Source organism: Ixodes scapularis, unplaced genomic scaffold (assembly GCF_016920785.2).
Source record: "Ixodes scapularis isolate PalLabHiFi unplaced genomic scaffold, ASM1692078v2 PGA_scaffold1__304_contigs__length_218370807, whole genome shotgun sequence".
Taxonomy (NCBI): domain Eukaryota; kingdom Metazoa; phylum Arthropoda; class Arachnida; order Ixodida; family Ixodidae; genus Ixodes; species Ixodes scapularis.
In genome coordinates this window covers 150,661,419-150,684,877 of record NW_024609846.1, presented here as the reverse complement: position 1 = coordinate 150,684,877, position 23,459 = coordinate 150,661,419, and the positions used below count along the sequence as shown (strand labels likewise).

At 42.4% G+C, this 23,459-nt stretch overlaps 1 protein-coding gene across 2 annotated transcripts in view; it reads left to right on the top strand.

Moving 5' to 3' along the window:
* LOC120843915 overlaps positions 1-23,459 on the top strand; it is a 248,074-nt gene that overhangs the window by 63,652 nt on the left and 160,963 nt on the right. For both annotated transcript variants that reach the window (XM_040215388.3, XM_040502768.2), the window contains exon 2: positions 21,987-22,065. In XM_040215388.3, the coding sequence (XP_040071322.2) occupies positions 21,987-22,065 (79 nt within the window). The remainder of the gene's footprint in view (positions 1-21,986; positions 22,066-23,459) is intronic.

Below are 23,459 nucleotides of genomic sequence, written 5' to 3'. Positions count from 1 at the left end.
TACAATTTAAATTACCTTCGATTAAAAACAAATATTCATTTAGATTACTTAATTACTCGAGAAGAAAAGTAATTGGTCGTTACTCGAAAAAGTAACCGTCATTTTTCGATTACCTTAGATTTAGTAAACGGCAGATGTTCGGGCCGGTTTCAGAACGTGTCTTCTCTAATATCCTCTAATGCATCAGAGTCACCAAAGTGTTAAGCAGGTATCTTCTTAATCCGCCAATTTCGGTAAACCATCCTCCTGTGGGAGACCTGGTTCGAGGATTCCTTTGTAGGAAACTTGTTCAAACAATGGGCGCCATTAGGAAGGGGAAGAAAAACTCTTAATCGTTAGATGCAATTTTAGCACTTTCAAAAGTAAGCATCCTGCTCTCGCAATTACTTCCTAATAGATGTATACGAATGATTGCAGTATTACTACGAAAACGTAGGAATTACAAAAGCATTGATCAGTTGCAAAGAGTATAGAGCAGATGTTTTTTTTAGGTATAAACATATCGTAATCCTCGTAATTCGCCGAGCTCCTTTTGTGCCTTTCAACGATCAGCTCGCTCCTGTGCTCTCAGGGAACGTAGATGCTCCAGATTTTACTAAATACCCGTGGTTTACACAGCGATACGCAAACCTTTCCACTCCGTAAAAATACTCAGCCACGGTCGCTAGATTCTGGTTCCGTTTGCCGGAGGAAGCCAAGATTCTCGGAGCGGCCGCAGCGAGGCCGGGGGCGCTGACCAGTGGTCACGGCTAGAGTAGTTGTATGTCCTCCGACATTTAGTTACTCAAGCCGAAGCAGCTGGCGGCGAACGTGGTGTCCTCTGGGCCGCACCTCCAGTGACGAACTCGGGAAACTGAGCTGGATCACTGTTTCCATGCATCTCCTGGTGAAGCGTCATGCCGTAGCGAGGGGGCAGTGATCAAGCGGCCGTGATTCAGCACTTCGGTTAATAGAGTCCGGGGTTCGTGCTTGATCAACTTCCTTCGCTGATACAGGCAGGCAATCCGAGAGCACATCGGCAATACGTGTCATTTGCTCCCTGGTTGTAGACACATGCTTAAGAAGAGATGTAGGGCCTAGCAAGGCAGTGAGCATCTTATTAATGCTTGGCGCAGCAAACGAGATTGCTGCAGTAGCCGATGACAATGACGGAGAAGTAATCAGGAAGCACGAGGCGTGGACATAATAAACCACCACCTGCGTTTTCTAAGATGTGAGTGACTACAGTGAAGCACAAAACTAGGCGGGCGGGATAATTCATGTCCCATTTTTTGGCTGTGCAAGGTCCTTCTAGCAAGTGCAACTGACTCGTTTACATTATGCTTGACACGACGGCTGCAACGTACCAGGGCACTACTTTCCATGGTCCTCGCTAAACGAGCCTCACCGACACCAAAGGAGACCGGCGGCGTCCCGGCAAGGGACGACTCGCCTTCGGCACAGCTGGGTAATTGATTTCCTAATGGAAACGTCGTCCGGGCGTCTTTGCGAGAGGCGGCGCGTCTAATCAGTGCGGAACTAACGACGCTGAGCTGGAGAATGTTCTCCCGCTTATTTTTGTCGGCCTGCCAGAGACGGTCCAATAAACTCGTGTCGCAAGATCAAAGGCTGCGTCAAACGGCTCGATGTTTGCTTCTAAGAGGGCGTTTGGCTTGCGCTGATGCACGTCTCAACGCAAGAGTCATGCCTTCCATAGGGTCCAAGACTTAGGCACGCAGGCCGCTCACAGATATTTACTTCGCAAAATTACATAGAGGTTGGATAAAGCGCTGAACGTATAGCTCCTGAATTGCCAGCAAATGCGTTGAATGAACAAGTCGATGCGCTCCAATGAGTGTCGTGTAGCGCATTCGAGATAATCGGTTGAATACTTACAATTCATGATCTGCGTATTGAGAGGTAAGGTTTCCACTTAATACAATTATTGTAATTAAGACAAGCAGAAGAAAAAAATGAAAGAAATTCTATCACGCGATATTTCCACCTCCAATAATAGGAACGCCTTGATGCGCTTCTGGTCTCGTTCGCTATTGGAATGCGCTTTTAACATCGAATTAAACTTAGATATCGTGCGAACGGAGACAAATTGATTAATTATTCCCTTCGGGGAACAAATGTGCTGAAGAAATTTAGTAGAGTTTGAGAATCCAATTACAATATATCTCTATATATCTGTAATAACGAGGATTCCTTGTTTTCGGAGTCTATTCGTCAAATTCGGAAGGTGTTTTTCAAAGTTAATTTTTTTTTTTTTTTTTGCAAAAGTTTGAAGTTTATGGCAGTTTATATTTTCTTTAATTCCAAAATCTCCAAAATTCTGAGCAGTGTTTCCTATGAAATATAAATATTATTTGGGCGTCAACGTATGCTAGATAAAAAATAAAACGCGCTTATAACAGTAAATATTTCTTTAGCTGGATTTGGTGGTGGTGCCATTGCCATTGACAACACTAGTTTGTCCCACGGCAATATTTGTAGACATGTGTGGCTTCGATAAACGTTGATGCCTTAAAAATAAACTTTTAAAGGTAGTCGCTGGGGGGCACGTATTCATCCCATCCTATTCTATGCTACCGCGGGACCGCGCGAGGTGGAGTGGTAAAGGATGCAATCGGGAAGTTTCAACTGCCCCTCTTCCCAATTTTATGCAATATCTAAGCTTCATAGCTTCCACTCTCACAAAAACACAAATAGTATGGCCCAAACTATAAACCGATGGAGAGGCTTTTATCGTGACCCGAAAGTGCATTGACATGTCGTCTCGAACCTTGATGAGATAAGCGGTAATACCCTTTTGTCAATGATATGAGATTCGAAAGATAACTTTGGTGGCATTTTTCCGGGACCATTTACCCTGTGCGCTGATCAAACTTAAGTGTAAAATACCGTCTTTACTTTGATTTTTCAGAATACTCAGTGGCGTACCAACTTGTTTTTGGGTAAGAGGGCAAACCAGACCCCCCCCCCCCCCCCCCAAGATCCAGAGGGCGGTGCCATTAGTATCCCTTGGGCGCCGCCGGCCAGTGTTTGCCCTCCCCAGTGCCGGCTGTTTCAGGAAGGGGGGGGGGGCAAGACATGTGCCTTGTTCCCCACTCTAAAAACGGGGGGGGGGGGGGGGGGAATGGCCAGCGCCCCTTGCCCCCTCCCCCTTCCCGGTGCGCCCATGGTTATACAATACGAATGCAACACCTGAGACTGTATAGTGAGTCCATCGTTTTCAATAACGGACGATTCGGAGCTAGTAACAATAAAAATATATTTTTATATGAAAAACGTGACCATGCCGGTCTACTGTTCCTGACGTTTCCGATGCGCGGTTCTTCTGTGTGCGTTGGGTTTCGCATCATATTTTGTCCGAGTATCGCCAATGACCGTCTGCATTTTATACAGCCTGTTCTTTTTCTGCTCTGAGTGGGTGGCGATGTGAGAAGACTGAACCCTTTCTCAGATAGGGGAAAACTGCTGCACGTGATAGCTCCGGAATGATAAACCTTATAGGGACACATACAGCTTCCAAAATTTATTTTTTTAATTATTTTTTTTGCCAGGCGATGATTTAATATGGTGTAAGAAGACTGCTCAATCGATATTTTGCTACAGCGTCACGTATATTTTTAATATAGTAAAAAAAAAAAAACGCAACAGCTCAAAACCGAAACTGGACTGGGGAGCCAGAAAGATTGAGGAGAGAGGTGGCGGAAGTCACGTAGCTGCGATACTTTCTTCCTTTTAAACAACGAATTTGCAACTTTTTAGAAACCACAAAAATGGATATAATATTTCTTTTCTATTTTAAATATTGTGTGCGTGCCTTCGATGACCTACGTCTTGGATTAAATTTGGTGGTTGTGTCTAAACCTTAGAAAAAGGCCCGTGACCACGGAAAAGAGAGTCTGCGTGATTCAAACCAGCCAGTTCTCGATCGGCGGTTTTCGGGCGGAAAGAAACCGAATTTCGAGTCGCGAATTTTGTTCTGGTTAGTTGGGCTCTCGTATGTGATGCACAAATAAAACCCTTGGCGAGCATAAATACCCTGTCAGTGTCCCTTTAAATAGATCGTCCTAATATGATAAATAAAAAAAAAAATACAGGAGCAAACTCATAACTGCTTACGTGTTGGGAGGCGGACGCATCATAGCCCCACGGGAGAAACGTTTTCGTGTATTGTTGCTACACGTATGAAAGTTTAGGACGACGTGTAGGACGACGTGTGGGGCAACGTATAGGACAACGTCTCGGACGATGTCCTAGAGATCGACGGAAAGTACGGCGTTTAGGACGACATCTGGGATGACGTCGAGGAGGACGTATAGGGGACGACGTCGAGAACGACGTCTAGAACGACGTCTAGAGGAAAACGCTTAAGGAGGCTGTGGCATTTGCGTGGGTGGCCACGTTTGCCTGCGGAAACCGCCGTAGTTGCAGACGCTGCTGCCGATGTCGAGGCCGTAGATGCAGACGCGGTCGCCTCACACTTCATCGCACGACGCACACAACCAGCACAGATAGAGTCGAAGCGCACCTTTTGCATACGGTGCTTCGGCGTTGACATGACGCTCGACATCAGGGCGTGTTTTGTGACGTATTTCTTATGGCCATCTTTCGGGCGCAACGACGCCGCCTTTTTCGCTTAATGGGACGAGTAGGGTCGTCCTAGAGGTCTAGGACGACCTCTAGGGCGACCTTTAAGGACGACGCAACGGACAGCGTCGTCCTTGAGCATACGATTGAGCGGCGCGTGCCGCTCAATCGTATTTTTCTGGCCATGTGCGCCGCTTTTCCGCCCAAAAAAACAAGTAAGGCTTTCGCCTTAAAAAAATAACCTCAGCTCAATTCAATTCCTTTTCAAACATCATATCGCAACCACAAAGCGTTTGCGCCGCACCTTTCTGAACTCCGTTGAGCCAAAAACCCCAGTGAGATCAAGCGAAGACAGATTGAACAAAAGTGATGCATGAGGCTCGATGCAGCCGTCGTGTCAACAGGTCGGAGGACGTTGTGCATCGGGCTTAGCTCGAGTTGCTCTGTTGGCGCCATTTGTCTGTAATGATGTTCCGTGGAGGTAGAGGGGAAAGTTCGCAGGCCTTGATTATTCTTGGGGCTGTTAGCCGAGCCACCTCATATTCCTGCCGATTTGCTCCCTTAGAGATGCCCGCATGCGCATGTAACCATTAAAAACACGAAACCTCACTCACAACGGACTTGTACGTAACGCGTTACAAGTAATGAATTACTTGTAATCGATTACATTTTACTGTAATTTTGTAACGCTTCAGTTACTTCCTTTAAGGAGTAACGATCCTCGTAATTTAATTACTTTTTTGCTGTAATCGATTACAAAACTGCCCTTTACAATTTTCTAACTTTAATTCCTTTTTCTTTTCTTTTTTTTTTTTTTGGGGGGGGGGGGGGAGGGCCGGGGGGAGGGGGGGAGTGTTCGAGTTACTCAGCTCTGGGCAACGGTCAATATCTTTTTTTCTTTTTTGAAACCGCTAATATGGGACCTCGAGGATTAGTAGGCCACTTCATATATGCTTCGTTTCCTGGGTACAATCTTTTTTGGTACACCGGAAACTACGTCAAGGTATAAAATGATATTATCCAGCGTCTTGTGAGTAATGTATTTAAACAGCGCTCTTCTTATGTTTATTTTTTTTTTCCAAGCGGGATCGGGTGTGTTGGTGTCACTCACTTAGCTCTAAGCAAAAACGATCAAGGCTTTCTTTTTTTTTTTTTTCGGAACTAGTGAGCGCGAGACCCCAAGGATTATTCTACCGTAATAAAAAAAAGTTGAATGAAAAGCATCGTGGGAAGTAATCGATTATTTTAGAGAAATTTTTCGATTACTTTTTTGAGGCTGTAATTGTAATTGTAATAGGTTACTTTTTACAGCGAAGTAATTGTAATTGTAATCGGTTAATTTTTTCAGTAGCGTGTACAAGTCTGCTCATGGATGACATTTTAGGCAGCATAGCCAGTGATTAATGCAACCTCTAGCACGCTTCAATGACTAGCCGAGACTCGGTAGAAAATGAGGTGAACGCACTTTTCTACCTGGGAGTGCTTGAGCAATACCACTAGGGTTTCTTCGAATGCTTTGTTTTCTGTTTCCAGTCTCTTCTTCACAGGGGGTTTTGCATACTACAGGAGGTCTGAAACGAGGAAAGCTTTGTTATTAGCATGTCAGACGTATGTGAAAAAGAGCGAAATGTTTTCTGTTTTATTTTAATGGCGCTACCACGACCGAAAAGAGTTTTTTTTTTTTTTTTTCTTTTTGGATTCTTAATATTACTTGGCAGGGTTGAAGGAATAGAAGGAAACGCGAACTAGTGTATGCGTTTGGAAGCACGTCCGATTTTGTTGTTGATTGATAATTTTCTATTATCTTTTTTTTTTTAATTCGCGTCACTCTGATAGGTACTCTCGCATCGAGACTGCCTTAATCAAATGAGAATATAATTAGACGTTTCCCGTACAATTATATATCTCAACGTTCGGTGCCTAACGATTTTCAAGAAACTTTCATTACATGAACGCAGTGGAATTAAGTAACATGTCTCGCTTTCTTCAGCGGAAATTTGAGTTTTACGATTTAGAGTAAATGACAGAAATAACACCGATTGAGCTATTCTTCAACAGATACATCTAACTTTATCCACTGATACTGTAGGCAGTGTGAAGACCCGGGCAGGTGTTGGGCAATTAAATATGACCACGGTTCCATCTTTAGGTGGATTAGTTGCCTTTGAATTCGGGGGTGTTTTCCACCCTGTTTATTATTTCACGCCGGTTTTTTGGGATCAATGCTTGGTGTCGGACAAAAATCCGTTTATTTTTTGTTTTTCTTTTTTTTTTTTGAGGGGGGACTTGGGTGTTTTTATTTATTTACAGTATGCCTACAGCGCCCCGAAGGACTTTTCGTGGGGGGGGGGGGGGAGGAGGAGGAGGAGGAGGAGGAGGAGGAGGAGGAGGAGGAGGAGGAGGAGGAGGAGGAGGAGGAGGAGGTGCACAGCAAATACCGCACAAGGGTCAAATATCCGCATAATTAGTAATTCAAGTGAAAGAAAAATGCACTGCGGTCCAAGATGCTTCATACTTCCTCCTGTATTAAATTCCACACTGATTATTTTTTTACAAATAAAGGGAATTACAATATGTTCATATGGATATTTAAGAACATTTCTGGAATTATCACATCAAGGGATCAAATGTAGGTTTGATCCAACTATTTTTTATCACTACAAGTTTCATGATAATAAATTATATGAAAAATTTTAATCCTAATTTTCGCCATCGTATATTTAATGGCTATCCCCAACCCAGCATTCCTTTAACCTCCAACATACTGGCGTATGTCTCCCTGGCAAATCGTACTGCTTGATTTTGAAGTTTTTTTCTAATCTGTCGTCGATCAGATGCTGCTGACAGGGATTCCAAATAAGGCAGACATACTCAGGTATCAACCTGAGCTGTAAAACTTAAGGTGTCTCCTTTATGTCACGGGACGCACCTTTCAAATTTTTACGAATAAAGAGCAGTATTTTGGTGGCCCTATTCATTGTATAATCGATATGTCTATTTCGTTTAACTGATTCATGAAAATGAACGCCGTTATGTATTTCGATCGAGAGATATTTCTGATTGGCAGATATTAATGGTGCGATTCATGAATATTTATGATATGTTCTTTGTGAAATTAAGGAGGTTACACTTTTCAAAATGTAAGCTGAAATTACATTGGTCTGATCGTTTTGTAATATTTTTGCGTTTTGACGGAGCTTATTTTCTTTTAAATAACATAATTGCCAGCACAAAGATGAATTTCTTAGTGATTATACTGTATAATATTATTTATGTAAATTATAATGAACAACGCTTTCAGAACACTGCACTGGACGACCCCTCAACTTAAAGACATGGATGGGGATTTTCTTCTATTTAGGGCAACACACTCCTCGAGGCCTCTTAAGTAATTCAGTATAAAAATGTGAACCTTACTATTAATAATTATGGGTGCCTCTTTAATCTGCAAGAAGTTATTGGTACTGTGTCCAATGCTTTGCTAAAATATAGAAGTACTGTGTCTACTCGCGTATCCTTATCCAAAGCTCTTTATAGGTAATGCTTGAATTATGCTAATTACATGTTACAATATATAGCCGTCCGCTCAATTCTCAAAATTTCAAGATTGTGAATGATTTTACATTAACGTTTACTAATGAAAGGCCTTACGTCTTTTGCATTGCAGAAAATGGGATACTTTTGTGAATTTTTACTTGAGCTGAAACCGAAACCGAAGCTTCGGCTCCGTAGGCAGCATTGGCCTCACGTCGTCAAAAACACGGCTAACACGTGGTGGGGCATTCACGCGATCTTCTACGCAACGATGGGCGGGATCGGGGCAGGCCACCGTTGGGGCGGGCGTGTGCAAGGTGCTAGTGTCGTCTGCACAGCAGTCGTCATGACGTTTTGGGGACTACGATACCCGACGAAGTCTGCACAACTGCGGCATTGGTCTGCGCATGTACTAGGAATGAAACTCCGAGAGACAGTGATCACAAACGACGAGACAACGACGGGGTTTGAGATGCAGAAGGCGTAGATAACGATGGGACGGCCGGACATCTTGCAAGGCTGTGAAGCGCGGTGCGCAGGCGCGTTAATCTAGTCCCATGGACACCGCTGAGCGCCTGGAGGAGACGCTGCTGACGCCACCTTTTCTGCTTACCCGGGGAGGTTAAAAGAAACAAAAAGTAGCAGTGCTGAAGACGTTTAGATCAATGGTGGCTACGATAAAACCGTAGCCTCGATTGGCCTGTTTATTGCTCCTCACTTCGGCCGCTAGAACCAGCCCATTTTGGCAAGTTCCTTCAATTGACTGGAAAAATATACGCAAAGGAAGTGGTGAGGTTGCTGCGTCTGGGAGCGCTCCTTTATGTAGTTGTTTTTCGCAACCTCTCTCAAGTTAACGGTGATACTATGAGAAGGCATAGTCATTTGGGACCAGTGCGCGACCTAATTTTGATAAGGAAACAACTTGCTGAGCAGAACTATTTATAAGAAGTAGCAAATGGCATCACGGACAATTACATAGTAATATTTCAGTGTCAATTAGACTGTCAAACCTCGCAACCATCACCGAATACCACATTTCCCGATTTTACACGATCAAATGATGAAGGCATACTTGGCATGTTAGATTTGTATTTGACAAGACAGTATGTTCGTTTGGGAACCACACCGTTAGGACAGGTGTGAACTGCTTTTAAAATACCAGAAAAGACATCCATACTGGGCAGGAGATCGAACTATACGGGGTGCTTTATCGAACGTTTATGTTCACTAACACACAGCCCGGTGTTTACATATACAGCATAACAAAGAACTTGAACCTCGTCATGCACGGTCTGGACACGAGCGCTTCGCTCTTACTAGTGTTTTGGTCGCACAAGGAGCAGCCCTCGAATCGCCATCTTCGATATCGCTGATCAAAAGCAAACAAAAAAAATCGTTTTTTTTTTTTGTTTCTACAGCTGAAGCTTGCCGCTCGAGACGTGACTGTTCTATCTCCTCCCCAGTATCGCTTTGTTCTGCTTCGTGTCAAAACGATCGCTACGCGAAACCGTTGGATCACCATGGTGATCCAAGGGTTTTGTCATAAGCGCCAAGAAACCTTACATTATTATTAATGTCCGCAATTTTATAGCTTCGTTCCCCGATAAGCTTTGAAGGTAATTGTTTCCTGCAAAAAGAAGGCGTTTCTAGTTTTGTTGCGGATGACAAAACCGTCAGCAATTTAGGCTAAATTGGCACATATTTTTGATAGTTATATGTAGTCTGTTTTTTACACGCGATAATGGGTCATTCCACATTTTCAGATTCACAAATCACCGATTGAAGGTATTTATGATATTCCGATTTGTCAAAGGGGCATTTCTTATTTGCTTCTTGACTTATTTACAATATATATATATATATATATATATATATATATATATATATATATATATATATCGCCTGTTGCTGATTGATTTGCAAACATATTCTTAAAAAAATTAGGCAGAGTGGTGTTCTCTTTACTTAGTCACTATATATAAAAATCGCTATCTTGTGCAAGTCTTTCACTGGAAGTCTATAAAAAGAGTTCCAATACCGAAATCGGCTGAAAGAACAAATATACAAAACGATCGTCCCGTCTCACTGACAAATACAGGTTGCGAAATCCTCGAACACGCTACCGCTAAACACATTATAACTTTTCTTGAGGAAAATAACCTTCTAGAAAATGATCAGTATGGTATCAGGCAAGATTGCTTAACAGTCACAAGTAATAAAATCAACCAACGACCTAAGTTCATGCCTCGGCAAGGTCGGACAGATAGATGTCGGGTTCTTGGGTTTTGCCAAGACATTTGATTGTATTTGTCACACAAAAACAGGGTGTCGAACCGGAACCGAACCGTTATTTTAAGCCGAACTGGAACTGAACCGAACCCAAAATCTTCGCCGCCATCTTAGGACTGAACCGGAACCGAACCGAAAAAAAATATAACGGTGACCGGTTCAAAACGGTTCAAGGTGATTTGTTGATATATGGGAATAAAAAATTGGCAGCTGTATTTTTATGTATTGATCAAATCGTCATATACAGAATTGCAAGGCATGATAAATTGTAGGTTTTTGTGGTGCTTTTGTATTGGCACTGCGATTGACCATGTGTCGCGTTCTCACGTCACGTTATAGTGTCAAAACATGCTGCCAAGTAATGTCACATGACTCATTGAGTCAAGTCGATTTAATTTGAGGAAGTCACAGCGTCACGTAACATGACATCATGATTTCGCACCGAGAGTCACGTAACACCGTTACGTAAGCGATTTTCTTAACCTCGAGTCGAGTCCTCGGGTTCATGGCAATAAGCATCGCCAAACATTCAATTAATGGGGTCATGTTCAATTAAACATGTTAATAGCCCAAATCTAACAGGGTGATTTCAGATAAGATCGACCAAAGGATGGCTAGTCGACATTTTCAAATCAATTGATGTTTTTATATGTTATTGTCTAGTGTCTGGTATGAACGAATCCAAACTTAGTTTTGACTAGAAAAAATACTTGGGGACAGGAAAAATCGTAAGGCATGGGGTGGTGGACAGTTGCATTAACGCGCACTGATGGAGGGGGCCCGTTTGAGAGTGAATAACTAAAGCGATAACATTAGGAGAACTCTAATACGTTTTAGGCGCAAACTATGGGTATAGCTTGCTTGTAATATAAAGTAATCATATTTATTTAAAATTTATTTATTTTTCTAAAAATTGACAAACATGCCTGCTCGAACGACAAATGGCAAACTTTGGAGGTCTGTATCTCATGAAATAATTTAATCATTATGATATAATTTGCAGATATTATTCTACTAATATATAGCTAATATTTAAAAAATAACTAAGGTATCTGTGTGATACAATAGTTAGGATATATTTAGTCAAACATGGAAAAAAAAATCAAACAAAGAAAAATTCCGATGCGAATAAAAAAAAACACCACCCTCGATTTTTTTTAAATTTAGGTAACCTGTTATACTCTATTTCGGCATTCATTTCCATTAAAAACATGTTGCATCATTTTATTGAGAAAGAAGATACAACTCCCCAAAGTAGGGTCCTTTTTCAAAGCCTACACTTAGCAGTGTTTTATACAAGAACTGACTCTGAGTTCCAGTTTCATGAAACCAACACACATATTTTATATATTTTTATTCAGATGAGGCCAATGATAACTAAAGAAATCGTTCACACACTTAAATTAAGGAGAAACTACTGTGTACAAAGAGGTATCATATTACGGACTAGTGATCCGAGAAAAGATCATGCAGCCATCGGCCAATAGGAACTTTGTTTACTTTATTCTCCTGCGACATATATGCTATTCCCTCTTCAGCTCTACCTTCATCTCTCTCTCTCTCTCATATATATCCCTGATATATATCCAGAACAAAAACATGTTCAAGCATTCCCTTTCTGCGTGGTAGTTTTCTGTGGCTAGCAAAAATCATTTCCTCGCTAAGCTCACGATTATGGCAAAATAGTTGCCGGAAACCGCAGACGACACTCGTCGCTAGTTCTGGCAAAACGGCCGATACAATCTTTTTTTCGCATTTCCCCGCTCGCTGTCAAGGACAAGGGGGTTCGCTTCAACCAGTAAAACATGGCCGCCGACGCCTGTTTACTGAGCAGTCATGCCTGTCGCCATCTCACTCGCTGGCGTCACGGGCGATAATATCAGGCACAAAGGGGCACACCAACCGGCAGCATTATCCCCAAATACTCGAGCCTCGCGTAAATACATAGAGTGTAAACGCTGTCGCCATGTTATCGTAGTAAGACCGCCCCCCCCCCCCTCCCCCAACGGGGGACTGCAGTACGCGACGGCGTACTAACACAACGGCGACAATATCGACATCGCGGGCTCCGAATTTTCCCATAGTTCTACTCCACGGGCATTTCTCGAAACGCTTGATATTGTGTACGCCCGCCTGAAAGGATTTCAGGCGCGTAGTTAAGATAAGGCGGTTCTCCGCGGCAAAAGAAAGCAATTTCACAAAAGCTTAAAAGCGGCGGCGACGCGTGTGCGGTGAACGCTTGTAGTTTTGGTGTAGACAGGGTGTGTGTGTTCTCGTTGTTGACACCAGCCGGCGATAAGGCACTGCAGGCGGTAGCTCAGTACAGCAAGGGCTAATCCGAGTGACCATCAACGTAACCCCACCGCCAACCCCTCGCGAACCGGTCGCCGACATGGCTCAGGCTGTGTCATGAACCACGTGGTAGAAGCTCGGGTGCTTTCATATCAGCGCGTGGAGGGACGACAGTGCGATTCCGGAAAGTCTTTTTCGAAGGCCGCTGACCACAATTTTTTGTCTGGAGACTTTCCCTCTTTCTTCCTTTGACGTGGATCAAGCTTTGCCGACAGCCTCAGTTGTGACCTCTCTTTTCAAATGTACGTTTGCAGTGAGTGAGCTCCTCAGCCTTGGACTTGTCACTTGTGCACCCAGTAGTTCTTTCACTTGGCAATTATATGCCATCAGTTGGGGTTTAATTTCTATTATTTATGTATACATTATGAAGACGTCCTGGAGCTCCGAACGAGTGTTTTGTGCAGATTACTTTTGCAAACACAAAAAGACTATACCAAAGCAGCGGAATTTTCGAAGTGTTGGCGAGTTGGACCTAAACTCGTTGAAGCAAATTCTTCCGCCTGACTGTTCCACCAAAGTGAGTGCGACGGACTACCTGTGCTACCATTGCTTCATGCACATCACTAAGGAGATCTCGATGCGAAGCTCAGAGCAGTGCCCCGACATATTTGTGCCAGCTGAAGAAGCAATTGAAGATCTAAATCGCAGCATACTACCTACAGATGTGTCGCCGCTGAGACAACCAAGCGTCGTAAGAAGTCGGGACAGGCCTGCCTATGTCAAGAGAAAGCAGACAGAACTGGAGCAGGTTGCTGTCAAGAATATACGCTCAAAGCTACGTATTGCGTACGACAGGGACGCACCATTGGGGTCGTCCGAACCAACATGCTCCACATGCACTGAGTGGGTGGACAACTTTCGGCAGGCCTTTGAAACCGCCACTTCTCTCCGGGAACGTTCTCAACTGCTTACACTCCTGCCGTCAACACTGACGAAGAATGAGGTTCAAAAGATGATTCCACAGGCCTCAATGTACCTCATCAGTAAATCCCGAAAACTCAAGGAAAAGCATGGCGTGTGGTATGAGCCGGATCCTTACACGAGGTGCAAGGTGAGCCCTGAGAACCTGTCTGCTGCCCTAGAGTACTTCACGAAAGACGAGCTACAATGTTCGCGCCAAAGTCCCAACCAGAAGGACGTCATCTCTGTCATGCTCAACGGAGAGAAAACGTTCGTGCCAAAGCGCTTCATGACACGCTCAATACGAGAGGCCTTCCGTATATGCAAAGACAAGCATCCCGATTCCGGCGTTGGGCTAACGAAATTTTATTCGTTGCGCCCTAGATGGGTCCAATGTATTCCACACCAGGAAGTGTGAATTTGTGTGCGCTGCGCCAATTATTATCTTTGTATTGCCGCTCTAGAGAACGTTACAGGCTCAACATTCAACACTGGTGAAATGAACTCGGCATTTCTGTGCGACCCAGCAACAGAACAATGCCTTCAAGGAGACTGTGATCACTGCCCAAAAGGCCAGTTTCTTACACTCCAGGAACTTGATATCCCGGAGGATGAAGAGATTGTGCTTGCAACATGGGAGTCCGGCGACCTTGTGAAAAAAACTTTGGAACCTGAGACTTTCCTAAAAGTCATCCAAGTGACGGTTGGAAGTTGGATACTTCACAACCATATCCGGCAAACGCAAGGTAAAGCGATCTATGATGAAAAACAGTGCATGCAACGCGGGAGCATTGTCTTTCATTTTGACTTTGCTGAAAACTGGACCATCGTGCTTCCTGACGAAGTGCAAGCATGTCACTGGAAAAAAAAAACAAGTTTCGATATTTACATTTGTAGTGACGACAAGAAAATCTACAAACAGCTTTGCCATCATCAGTGAGGACCTGTGTCACGACGCCGCTCACGCTTGCTTGGCTCTAGAAAAAGTGAAGGAGTGGGTTGAAGACAACGTTGCGGTATACTCGTACGTGACGTACTGAAGTGACGGCGCCGCCAGTCATTTCAAGAATCGCTACCAGCCTCACCAATTTGCAAAGGACGATTGCCCACAAGCCCAGTGGTTGTTTTCTGCATCTGTGCATGGGAAAAATGCATGTGACGGAGTTGGCGGACTCGTGAAGCACCAGGCCACGCTGAACAACCTGAGAGAACGTTCAGTAAGCGCAATTCAGACGGCCAGGACAATGGTGAGCGTTCTATCAAAGAAACTGAAAGGCGTGCATCTTGTATATCTGGACGAAAATGAGGTTGTTCGGTATCGCGAACAAAAAAAAAGAAGAGTGGCTGACGGTGCGCGCCTTCCCTGGCATTCAGTCTTGGCACGCGTGGCGGCTCAGCAAGTCATCAACAGAAGGTACCTGTGACGTATATTTTGCGCGGACAGTCGGATCTGCTTGGAAGCAACTTTATTAAATGGGTACAGCGAGGAAAATCTTAGCGTAAAGTGCCGAATTTGATTTCCCAAGGACTGCTCATTTTGAATGCAGGAACATCTTATTTATCACCTTTTTCTTCACGGAGTATTTAACGTACTGTTTTTGTTGGTGGTTACTAATAATTTTTATCTGATCACTATAAAAAAATCCCAAAATGTTATCCTCGAGCAGGATAAAATATATCGGCTTGCCACGATTCATTCATACACCGAGAGCATCGAAGCTGCTCTAGTTAGGCACTATGGCATCCGTCACCTGAAATTGTTTGTAATCGTAAATACACAGCCAACCTGAATATCTTACTATTATATCTTTGTTTTTGTGTGTGGAAGGAAAGTTATTTATTTTATTCAAGGTGTAAAATATACCGGAAGGTACAACTTCACACTGCATCATCTTTTCTCAAATCATTTGTTTCTAATATGATACCACTTTGTACGCTTATGTAAAATGCTGTATATAGTTTCTCCTCCCTTTTACTGTGTGACCGATCGCTCTTTTTATCAATGACCTCACCTGAATAAATGTATATAAAAGATTTGTGCAAGTTTCATGAAACTGGAACTCAGTCACTTCTTATATAGGACACTGCTAAGTGTAGGCTTTGAAAAAGGACCCTACTTTGGGGAGTTGTTTCTTCTTTCACAGTGCAATGATGCAACATGTTTTTAATAGAAATGAATGCCGAAATAGAGTATAACAGGGTACCCAAATTTAAAAAAAAAATCGAAGGTGGTGTTTTTTTTTATTCGCATTGGAATTTTTCTTTGTGTGATTTTTTCCCATGTTTGCCTAAATATATTGTAACTATTGTGTCACTCAGATACCTTATTTATTTTTTCAATAATAGCCATATATTAGTAAAATAATGTCTGCAAGTTATGTAATAATGATTAAATTATTTCATGAGATACAGATTTCCAAAGTTTGCCATTTGTCGTTCGAGCAGGCATGTTTGGCAATTTTTAGAAAACTAAATAAATCTTTAATAAATATTATTACTTTATATTACTAGCAAGTTGTACCCATAGTTTGTAAAAAGTTTTAAAATTCTCCTAATTTTATTGTTTTAATTATTCACTTTCAAACTTGCCCCCTCCATCAGTGCGTGTTATTGCAACTGTCCACCTCTCCCTGCCTTACGATTTTTCTTGTCTCCAAATTTTTTTTCTGGTCAAAACTAAGTGTGGATTCGTTTATACCAGACACTAGACAATGTCATATAAAAACATCAGTTGATTTAAAAATGTCGACCAGCCACCCTTTGGTCGATCTTATCTGAAATCACCCAACAATATCTGAAGCTCAGCCCAAGCTTTTGCTTTCCAAACCTTAGCGCATGACTATGATGAACACTGACGCTATATAATTAGCGTCAGATCACGTAGCCGCTTCTTCAAATTGCGAGCTGGGGAGGGGACCGACAGCTGTCTCTTTCCTTTATTTTTTCTGCATCTGCTATTGTGCGGAGAGGAAAACTAAGAGTTGTTTTCGCATGCTATCAACGTCAGGGTTTACTTCATAACAGTATTTACTGAAAGTACAAAAAAATGTTGCACGACCAATTTTACATCATTGAGGCACCCAAACGTTTTTTTTGTTTTTTTTTTTCGTTTTTGCTGAACAGCCTCGGGAAGATGCACCCGAGAATAGAAGTACTAAAATGGCTAAATGCGACTTATTAGTATGACGTTACATATAACTACATCTGAGTACGGGCGAGATACTTGAAGAAAAAAAAAAAAAAAGGTCCTAGTGGCCTCAGAGGGACAGCCGAAGGTTAACAGTCGCTCTCAATCTCGCACGAGCGTCGTTCTCAAACTATTCCCCAAGTTTCGACCACGTCTGCATTTCGTTTAAAGGAACAGGAAACGATTTTTATCCATTTACTAAATACTACTCAGAATCATATCCTAACGTTAATGACTGATCAAACGTGCCTTAGATCCTCTATCTAGGCGATGGCAGTCGTCAAACAAATTAGAGAAATATGAGCATCTTTCTTCCCCTGAACTCGGAGCCAGAAGCGACCTCGTGGCCTGGTGCCTATCCTATGCCGCCAACGTTAATCATACCCCCCCGCTGAGCTTGGAAAGGACGAAAACGTGCGCTGGAGCTCCAGGCCTTGTTAGAGTCCGGATATTCTCATCACCACTGAGGTTGGACACGAGTCACTACCCGAGTCTCCTCCGGGGCATTGATTGTTACGTGGCGAAGTCGAGTGCTCCCGCAGTTCTCGTGTCCAATCCTGGACACGCGCTGGAATGTCGTCAGGCGGGTGGTTTTGATCCCAGAATTACGCTAACAAGTTTTGCGAAGGCGAGACTAAAAGAAATAGTCTCATGTGACGTTTCACTTGAGCATTGGGGGTTGTTTGAAATTCCTGCGCGAGGGCATGTTGCTGTGACGTCATGACCCTATCGACCAATCAGGATTTTCCAGTCACGCCTCCGATATCGGCTTTTCTGCGACCTGAGCTCCTTAACGCTTTCGCATTTGAATCATCAATTAGTGAGGGTGATGCTCATTTGCAAATTAAATTGACCGGCATCTTGTCAAGAACAAACTTCAACAGCCAGGCTATGCCAGCTTATTCTGTATGAGAAAATGTTCGCTTCGGCAAGCGCTATTTCGGGGCGGATTCGATCTGAGTGCGAAGGTGCGTACAGATTAGAGTGAACAATTTCGATTATTCTTTTCTGCATGATTTAGTCGCATACATCGCGTTGCTGAGTGTAAACAATATTTGGTTAGAAAAACAAGCATTGTAATTGCAGCTCGTGTTTCTATAAAAAAAATGGTCTGAAAGGGATTGTCCTGGAACTTTCGTGACATTTTGAAACTTTCATTACTTTTAGCTTAGTTCTGTCGTCCCTATTTATACATTGCGAAACGTATTTCGTAAACAATATTTCACAATATATATCGACACGAGTTTCGCATTTCATGATTTTACGTGCTGTAATTAATTCCTTACTTGTTCAAGGACACAATCACAATTAAACTTTTAATACTGCGACGCAAAGTTGTACCAATCACGGGTATTTTTATGCGACCTTCCACGTACACTTCGCGACAACATTTTATATTAACTGAAGTTGGTAACATTGACTGGTCACAGAAAGAGTAAAACAAACTCGGGACGGGGGACGTCGTTTCTTGTCTCGAGTTTGTTTCATTCTTTCTGTTGCCAGTCAACATTTTATACTGTGTAAATAGATCAGCTTGAACTTTCGAACTTTACTTAAACAGGAGGAAAGAAAGGACAGGAAAGAGCAGTATAGTTATAAATTTCAACCTGATCTATTTACAGGTATGTATCAACAAGCTCAACTTTTTCCTGATGTGTTTAAACATTTTGATTCAGGCAAAATATATATGACTTGTAAACAAAGGAATGTTGGGTCGTATGAACACGACGTTATGCACGATAATGTAGATTTTGTTTTACTGTTGCGTCAAAAACCTTTGGTACCTGAAAACGAAAATGATTTGCATTGACGATAGAAGATACTATATAGTTAAACGTTTCATGGCGTAAATAGTGCCTATTGCCAGAACAAAGCGGAAAATTTATTCTAAATTTAGCGGTTCAAGCCAGTTCGAACCGTTATTTTTGCTCCCCGGAACTGAACCGGAACCGAACCGAAAGCCGTGAACCCGAACCCGAACCGAACCGATCAAAATTTCGGTTCGACACTCTGCACAAAAATACTTCATAAACTCAAATATATTTTTAACAAATATGAAATTTTGATCTGGCTTGAAGTTTATGTGGTAGGTAAAGTGCGGTTCGTGCAGTTGAATAGTACAATGTCAAACAACGTATCCGTTATGTCAGGAGTGCTTCAGGGGTCTGTTCCTGGGCAGTTTCTATTCAACCTACATACATACATTAGTGACGTCGGTCGAGGATTTGAAGCTGGTGTTAATATTAAACAGTTTGCCGATGATACAGCTATTTATTAAGATATAAAAAAATCCAATAATCAGAAGACATTGAATGACCATTACAAAAATAGACAAGCTGGTGTGAAGAATAAAAAAATAAAATACATACAAAACTATATACACGAACTTAACGAAAACAAGTATCACCCGCACACTTCACCTACTGTGTTGCGGCGATTCCTTTAAAATGTACACAGGAGTACAAATACATAGAAGTTCTTTCGACCGAATAGAAACTGTAATGGGACACATTGAAATTTTCTCCATTAGGGCGCTAAGAAAATACTGGACTCTTAGACGGAACATAGAATTCGCCGGTACAGAGCTCAAATTAACAGCATAGAAGCCACCGCTATTGTCAACGATTGAATATGCAAGCCAAGTCTTGGAACCATTTACACAAGAAACCTTGCACCAAATAAAACGCATACGAAGTAAAGTTTTTCGGTTTATTTTCAATCGTTATCGATCCACAGACAGTCTCCCCACATTTCAATGCGAACCTTCTGCCCATCAGCCCCATAATAATGGTGACTCTGTTAAAATTATTTTTAAAATTGCTACGCGGCGATTACTTAATTGATAGTCAAAACTATGTTGCATATAGAAGCTTCAAGAACGCAACAAGAACGAGACATCACAAATTTATTGTACGTCAACGCTTCAACAATGACTCTTTTAGAAATGTCTTGTTTTATGTATCGATGAATGAAAAGGGCCTATCTATAGATACCTGTTAACAGTGAAAATATGTGTGGTTTTCTTGCTAGCATTTCTAATATTTAAGTGTGTTTGTACTTCAAGAATACAAACCTGCTCTGGCCTCAGGGCTCGCAGAATGTTAAAATAAGTTGAAGTAAAATGAAAACCGTGCGCGTTCTGAGGTTTGCCATACCGTTTAAGAAACATTTTGACAGAAATATAAAGTAATATTTGGCGTACGGTCATCTTGGGTGACACTGAAGAGGATTGCATTATTTTGTTTCGAAATCAAAAGTGAAACCAGTTGTTTTTTAAGTATCGCGCCTAGTTCCACGGGCCTGTGGAAGTTGGAATTTTCAGATCTACATTTGTTAACTGGTAAAGGTTTGTGTTGGTTGTATGGAAAAGAGGAAGCAAAGACGGTCTTGTTAGACGCATAACCCATTAAGAACAACTGAAGGTTGGTGTGGTAAAGTTCCCTATTAGTAATGCTGTAAAAATATTCTGTTGACAGTCCGCTAGTTAGACACTTGGATCGGTGAAGGTAAGGTAGTTATATATTGGACTTAATTGGGTATACCTTTTCTAGACAAAGTGTAGAGAGACCGAAGGGCTCTGAGTGTATTCTGAAGATAAATTTTATTTTAATACCATTCTTTCAGAGGCTTTCGCACATTCCGAAAGCTTTGGCTCATAAGTTCGAACAAATGTAGTTTTTAAGCCGCATTATCGGTTATGTATTCTTATATTATTTGCGTTTGAGCAAGAACAAGGCTGTGTGAAGGTGCATAAGGGATTCACCTGTTGGTGGTGTCAAGGATGTTGTGTACGAAATTCCGTTCGATGGCGGGCTCTGCTACGGGGGCCGGAAGGGTAGGTGCGGGAATGAGCGACTCTTAGAAAACAAGAGAAGTGTGAAAAATGTATATTTATTTTTAGATCTAGCCAACATAATGCTGAATGTAAAGCATGTTTTCCGTTCTGTGAAGAAACTTCAATCTTGTGCAAAAAAAAAAGTGATTCGTGTAAAATAATCTTAAAGGAACCTTAAGAATATGGGACCACAGAAACTGCGTAGCCAGCCTCTCTAGTTTTGAACAAAGCACGTGAAAAAATGTCTTTCGAAATGAGTTTCGGTTCTTTTTTTTTTTGTGGTGTCGAGGGGTGGGTAGTCCACGGGGGGTGGTTAGAATTCTATCGACCCCCCGTGAACTACCCAACCCTCGACACTACCAAAAACAAAGCTATTGAACCGAGCGAAAGACAGCTTTCAGCTTTCGCTCGGTTCACATAGCCTAGACGCGAATTATCATGTCGGGTCGCATGGCGGCGGGTGTCTGCCATTGGTGCGGTGTCTGGGTTGAAGTTAAATCTGTCTGGCTGAGTTGCGTGAAACCTTTACGGCAGCATGTTTTTTTTTTCTTCCCTCTTTCCTGTCCGTATGGACGGCTACATGTTGCTGTTTTCTTGCGAATAAACCCAGGTGCGTCTGAAATTTTGTGTTGTTTTGTACGTTATTTTACTCTCTCAGTTTCTCATCGTTTGGGTTATTATGTTTCCTAACCAGCTCGCCTGCACACTTTCGCTTCTTAAGATAAGATGCGTAGTTCTGAAGCAAGAATAAGCCTCCCGGACACTTTGACACCGCGTTCCGGGTCATCATGAAGTAAAGCTGGTTACTATAATTTTCTTCTCTCAAAGATTATTTTTTTATTATTCAAAGACTGTTTCGATTCGGGGCTTACCTTTTTCTCCTCAATTTGTATAGAACCACCTCGACAGGTAATAATCAAGTTTATTGGTACCTACCGTAAACACGGAATTCTAAACGTAAGATACATAATCATTAATACACTGAATGCATGATATAGCATACATACATAACAAAAACCATTATATCATGTCGTTTAGTAATTCATAAAATAACGTTGACTACAAATGTAGACAATAATCTGCGTAATAGCTTACCATCAGTGATTAAAAAATGCACCGCAACAAAGAAAGCCGCGTAAGAATAAAGGTTGAGGATGCAAAACTAAGACCAACTGCATAATGGTACGACGTATAAAAACAAGAAATTTGGTAGCGAACAGCTCTTGCATTTTTAATTTTTGTTTCGTGTTACCTGCGCTAACGAGCCATATCACTATATTTGCCGGATGTTGTTCTCATCTTTTCCAGCTGGTGGTGCTGCAAGAATTTTGCCTTTCGGCCAGGCGGTACTGTCCTTCCGGAGAAAAGGGTCCACCCGGAATCCCAGGTGAGCCTGGGGTGGGCTCATATCACCATCTGAATGTCATAATATATGATGTTACAAGAGTATAGCGTATTGCCCGGAGTAGTAGTATGACCTGCCCTTGAACGCAGCCGAGGTTTATGTTTGAGTCGTTTCGACTTTTTCGAACTTTCATCACCGAATTGCAGACACGTTCTGCTGAAGTTCGACCTTGCTGGCAATCCGAAGAAATTAAAAAGAGGCTCGCGCCGCCTGGCAGTGGGGGATGTGAAATATTACGAGACCTGTTTCTTTATTTACGTGAACTAATTTACTAAAGCAGTATATATAGATATACATCTTAGGCAATCCCTTTCTAAGTTATATATATATATATGATTGACATCGGCGAACTAAAAGCAGAATTCTAAGTGAAGAGTCAAAACAAAATTGAAAAATAAAGTTCTCTCCAACCTCTACAAGTTGGAGAGTACAGGTTCACCGAAGCGGTCCAAGCTCGAGGTTCGACGTTAAATCTGAGACTCGACAAAAAATCCGTGACATCCATAGCTGTAGGCCGCTTCAGATCTTTTGCCACCTAGAGGCTGTAACACTACACCGGTAACGCTAGACCAAGAAGCATTCTATAAGGCCCTTCTCTGCGGAATATATGCGGCGGTGTCTGAAAGGCGTCTTCAACAGGTGCCTTTAGAGTCCTATACCGTCCACGTGTTATGGTCTAGGTTGTCGCGTTCCTGGTGGTCGGTCGTAGAAGTACGGTGAAAAGAAGACGAACGAGCGTAAATGTCACTGTCGTCGCAGCTTCCAAAGTTCTGTATACAGAAGGGTCCATCGAATTGCTCACTGCAGAAGGTGTAGCAGATCAAGTTACTGATGTATTCAGCTTCGCTGTTCTGATACCATCTAGACCGGGGCAGGATACGTCTTTGACGTCATCAGTCGGAAAAAAAATGAACGCACAAATCTGGAGGCGGTAAAAGCACTAGCCGGCGACGCATTCTATCTAGGCTCCACAACATCACTAAATTTTAAAAAAAAATGTTACAATTGGCGAGTTTCACGTACAACACTTTCCGGCATCATGCGCGACGCGATCGAAGGCATGGTGAAGCGCTGCCAATGAACCCGTTAAATGGCGTTAGATAGGCTAGAAAACAACGCAGTATATATTTTGAAGGAATAAAAAAATGTATTAGGGGTGGGTTTATGTTTCGGAGGGTTTGTGTAACATTAATCTAGGTCCGACGGAACGAGTTGTCGGGAACAAGATTTGCGTTCCCTCGCGGATTCTTGATTGCAGCACCGGTGCTTTCCCACGTGGAGGTAAATGAAAGAAAACGAAAAAAAAAGGTTTGCGTACGATGTGAAAGGGATGAAGGATGCTTGCTCGGCTTTGAGTAATGGCAATCTCTGCCGTT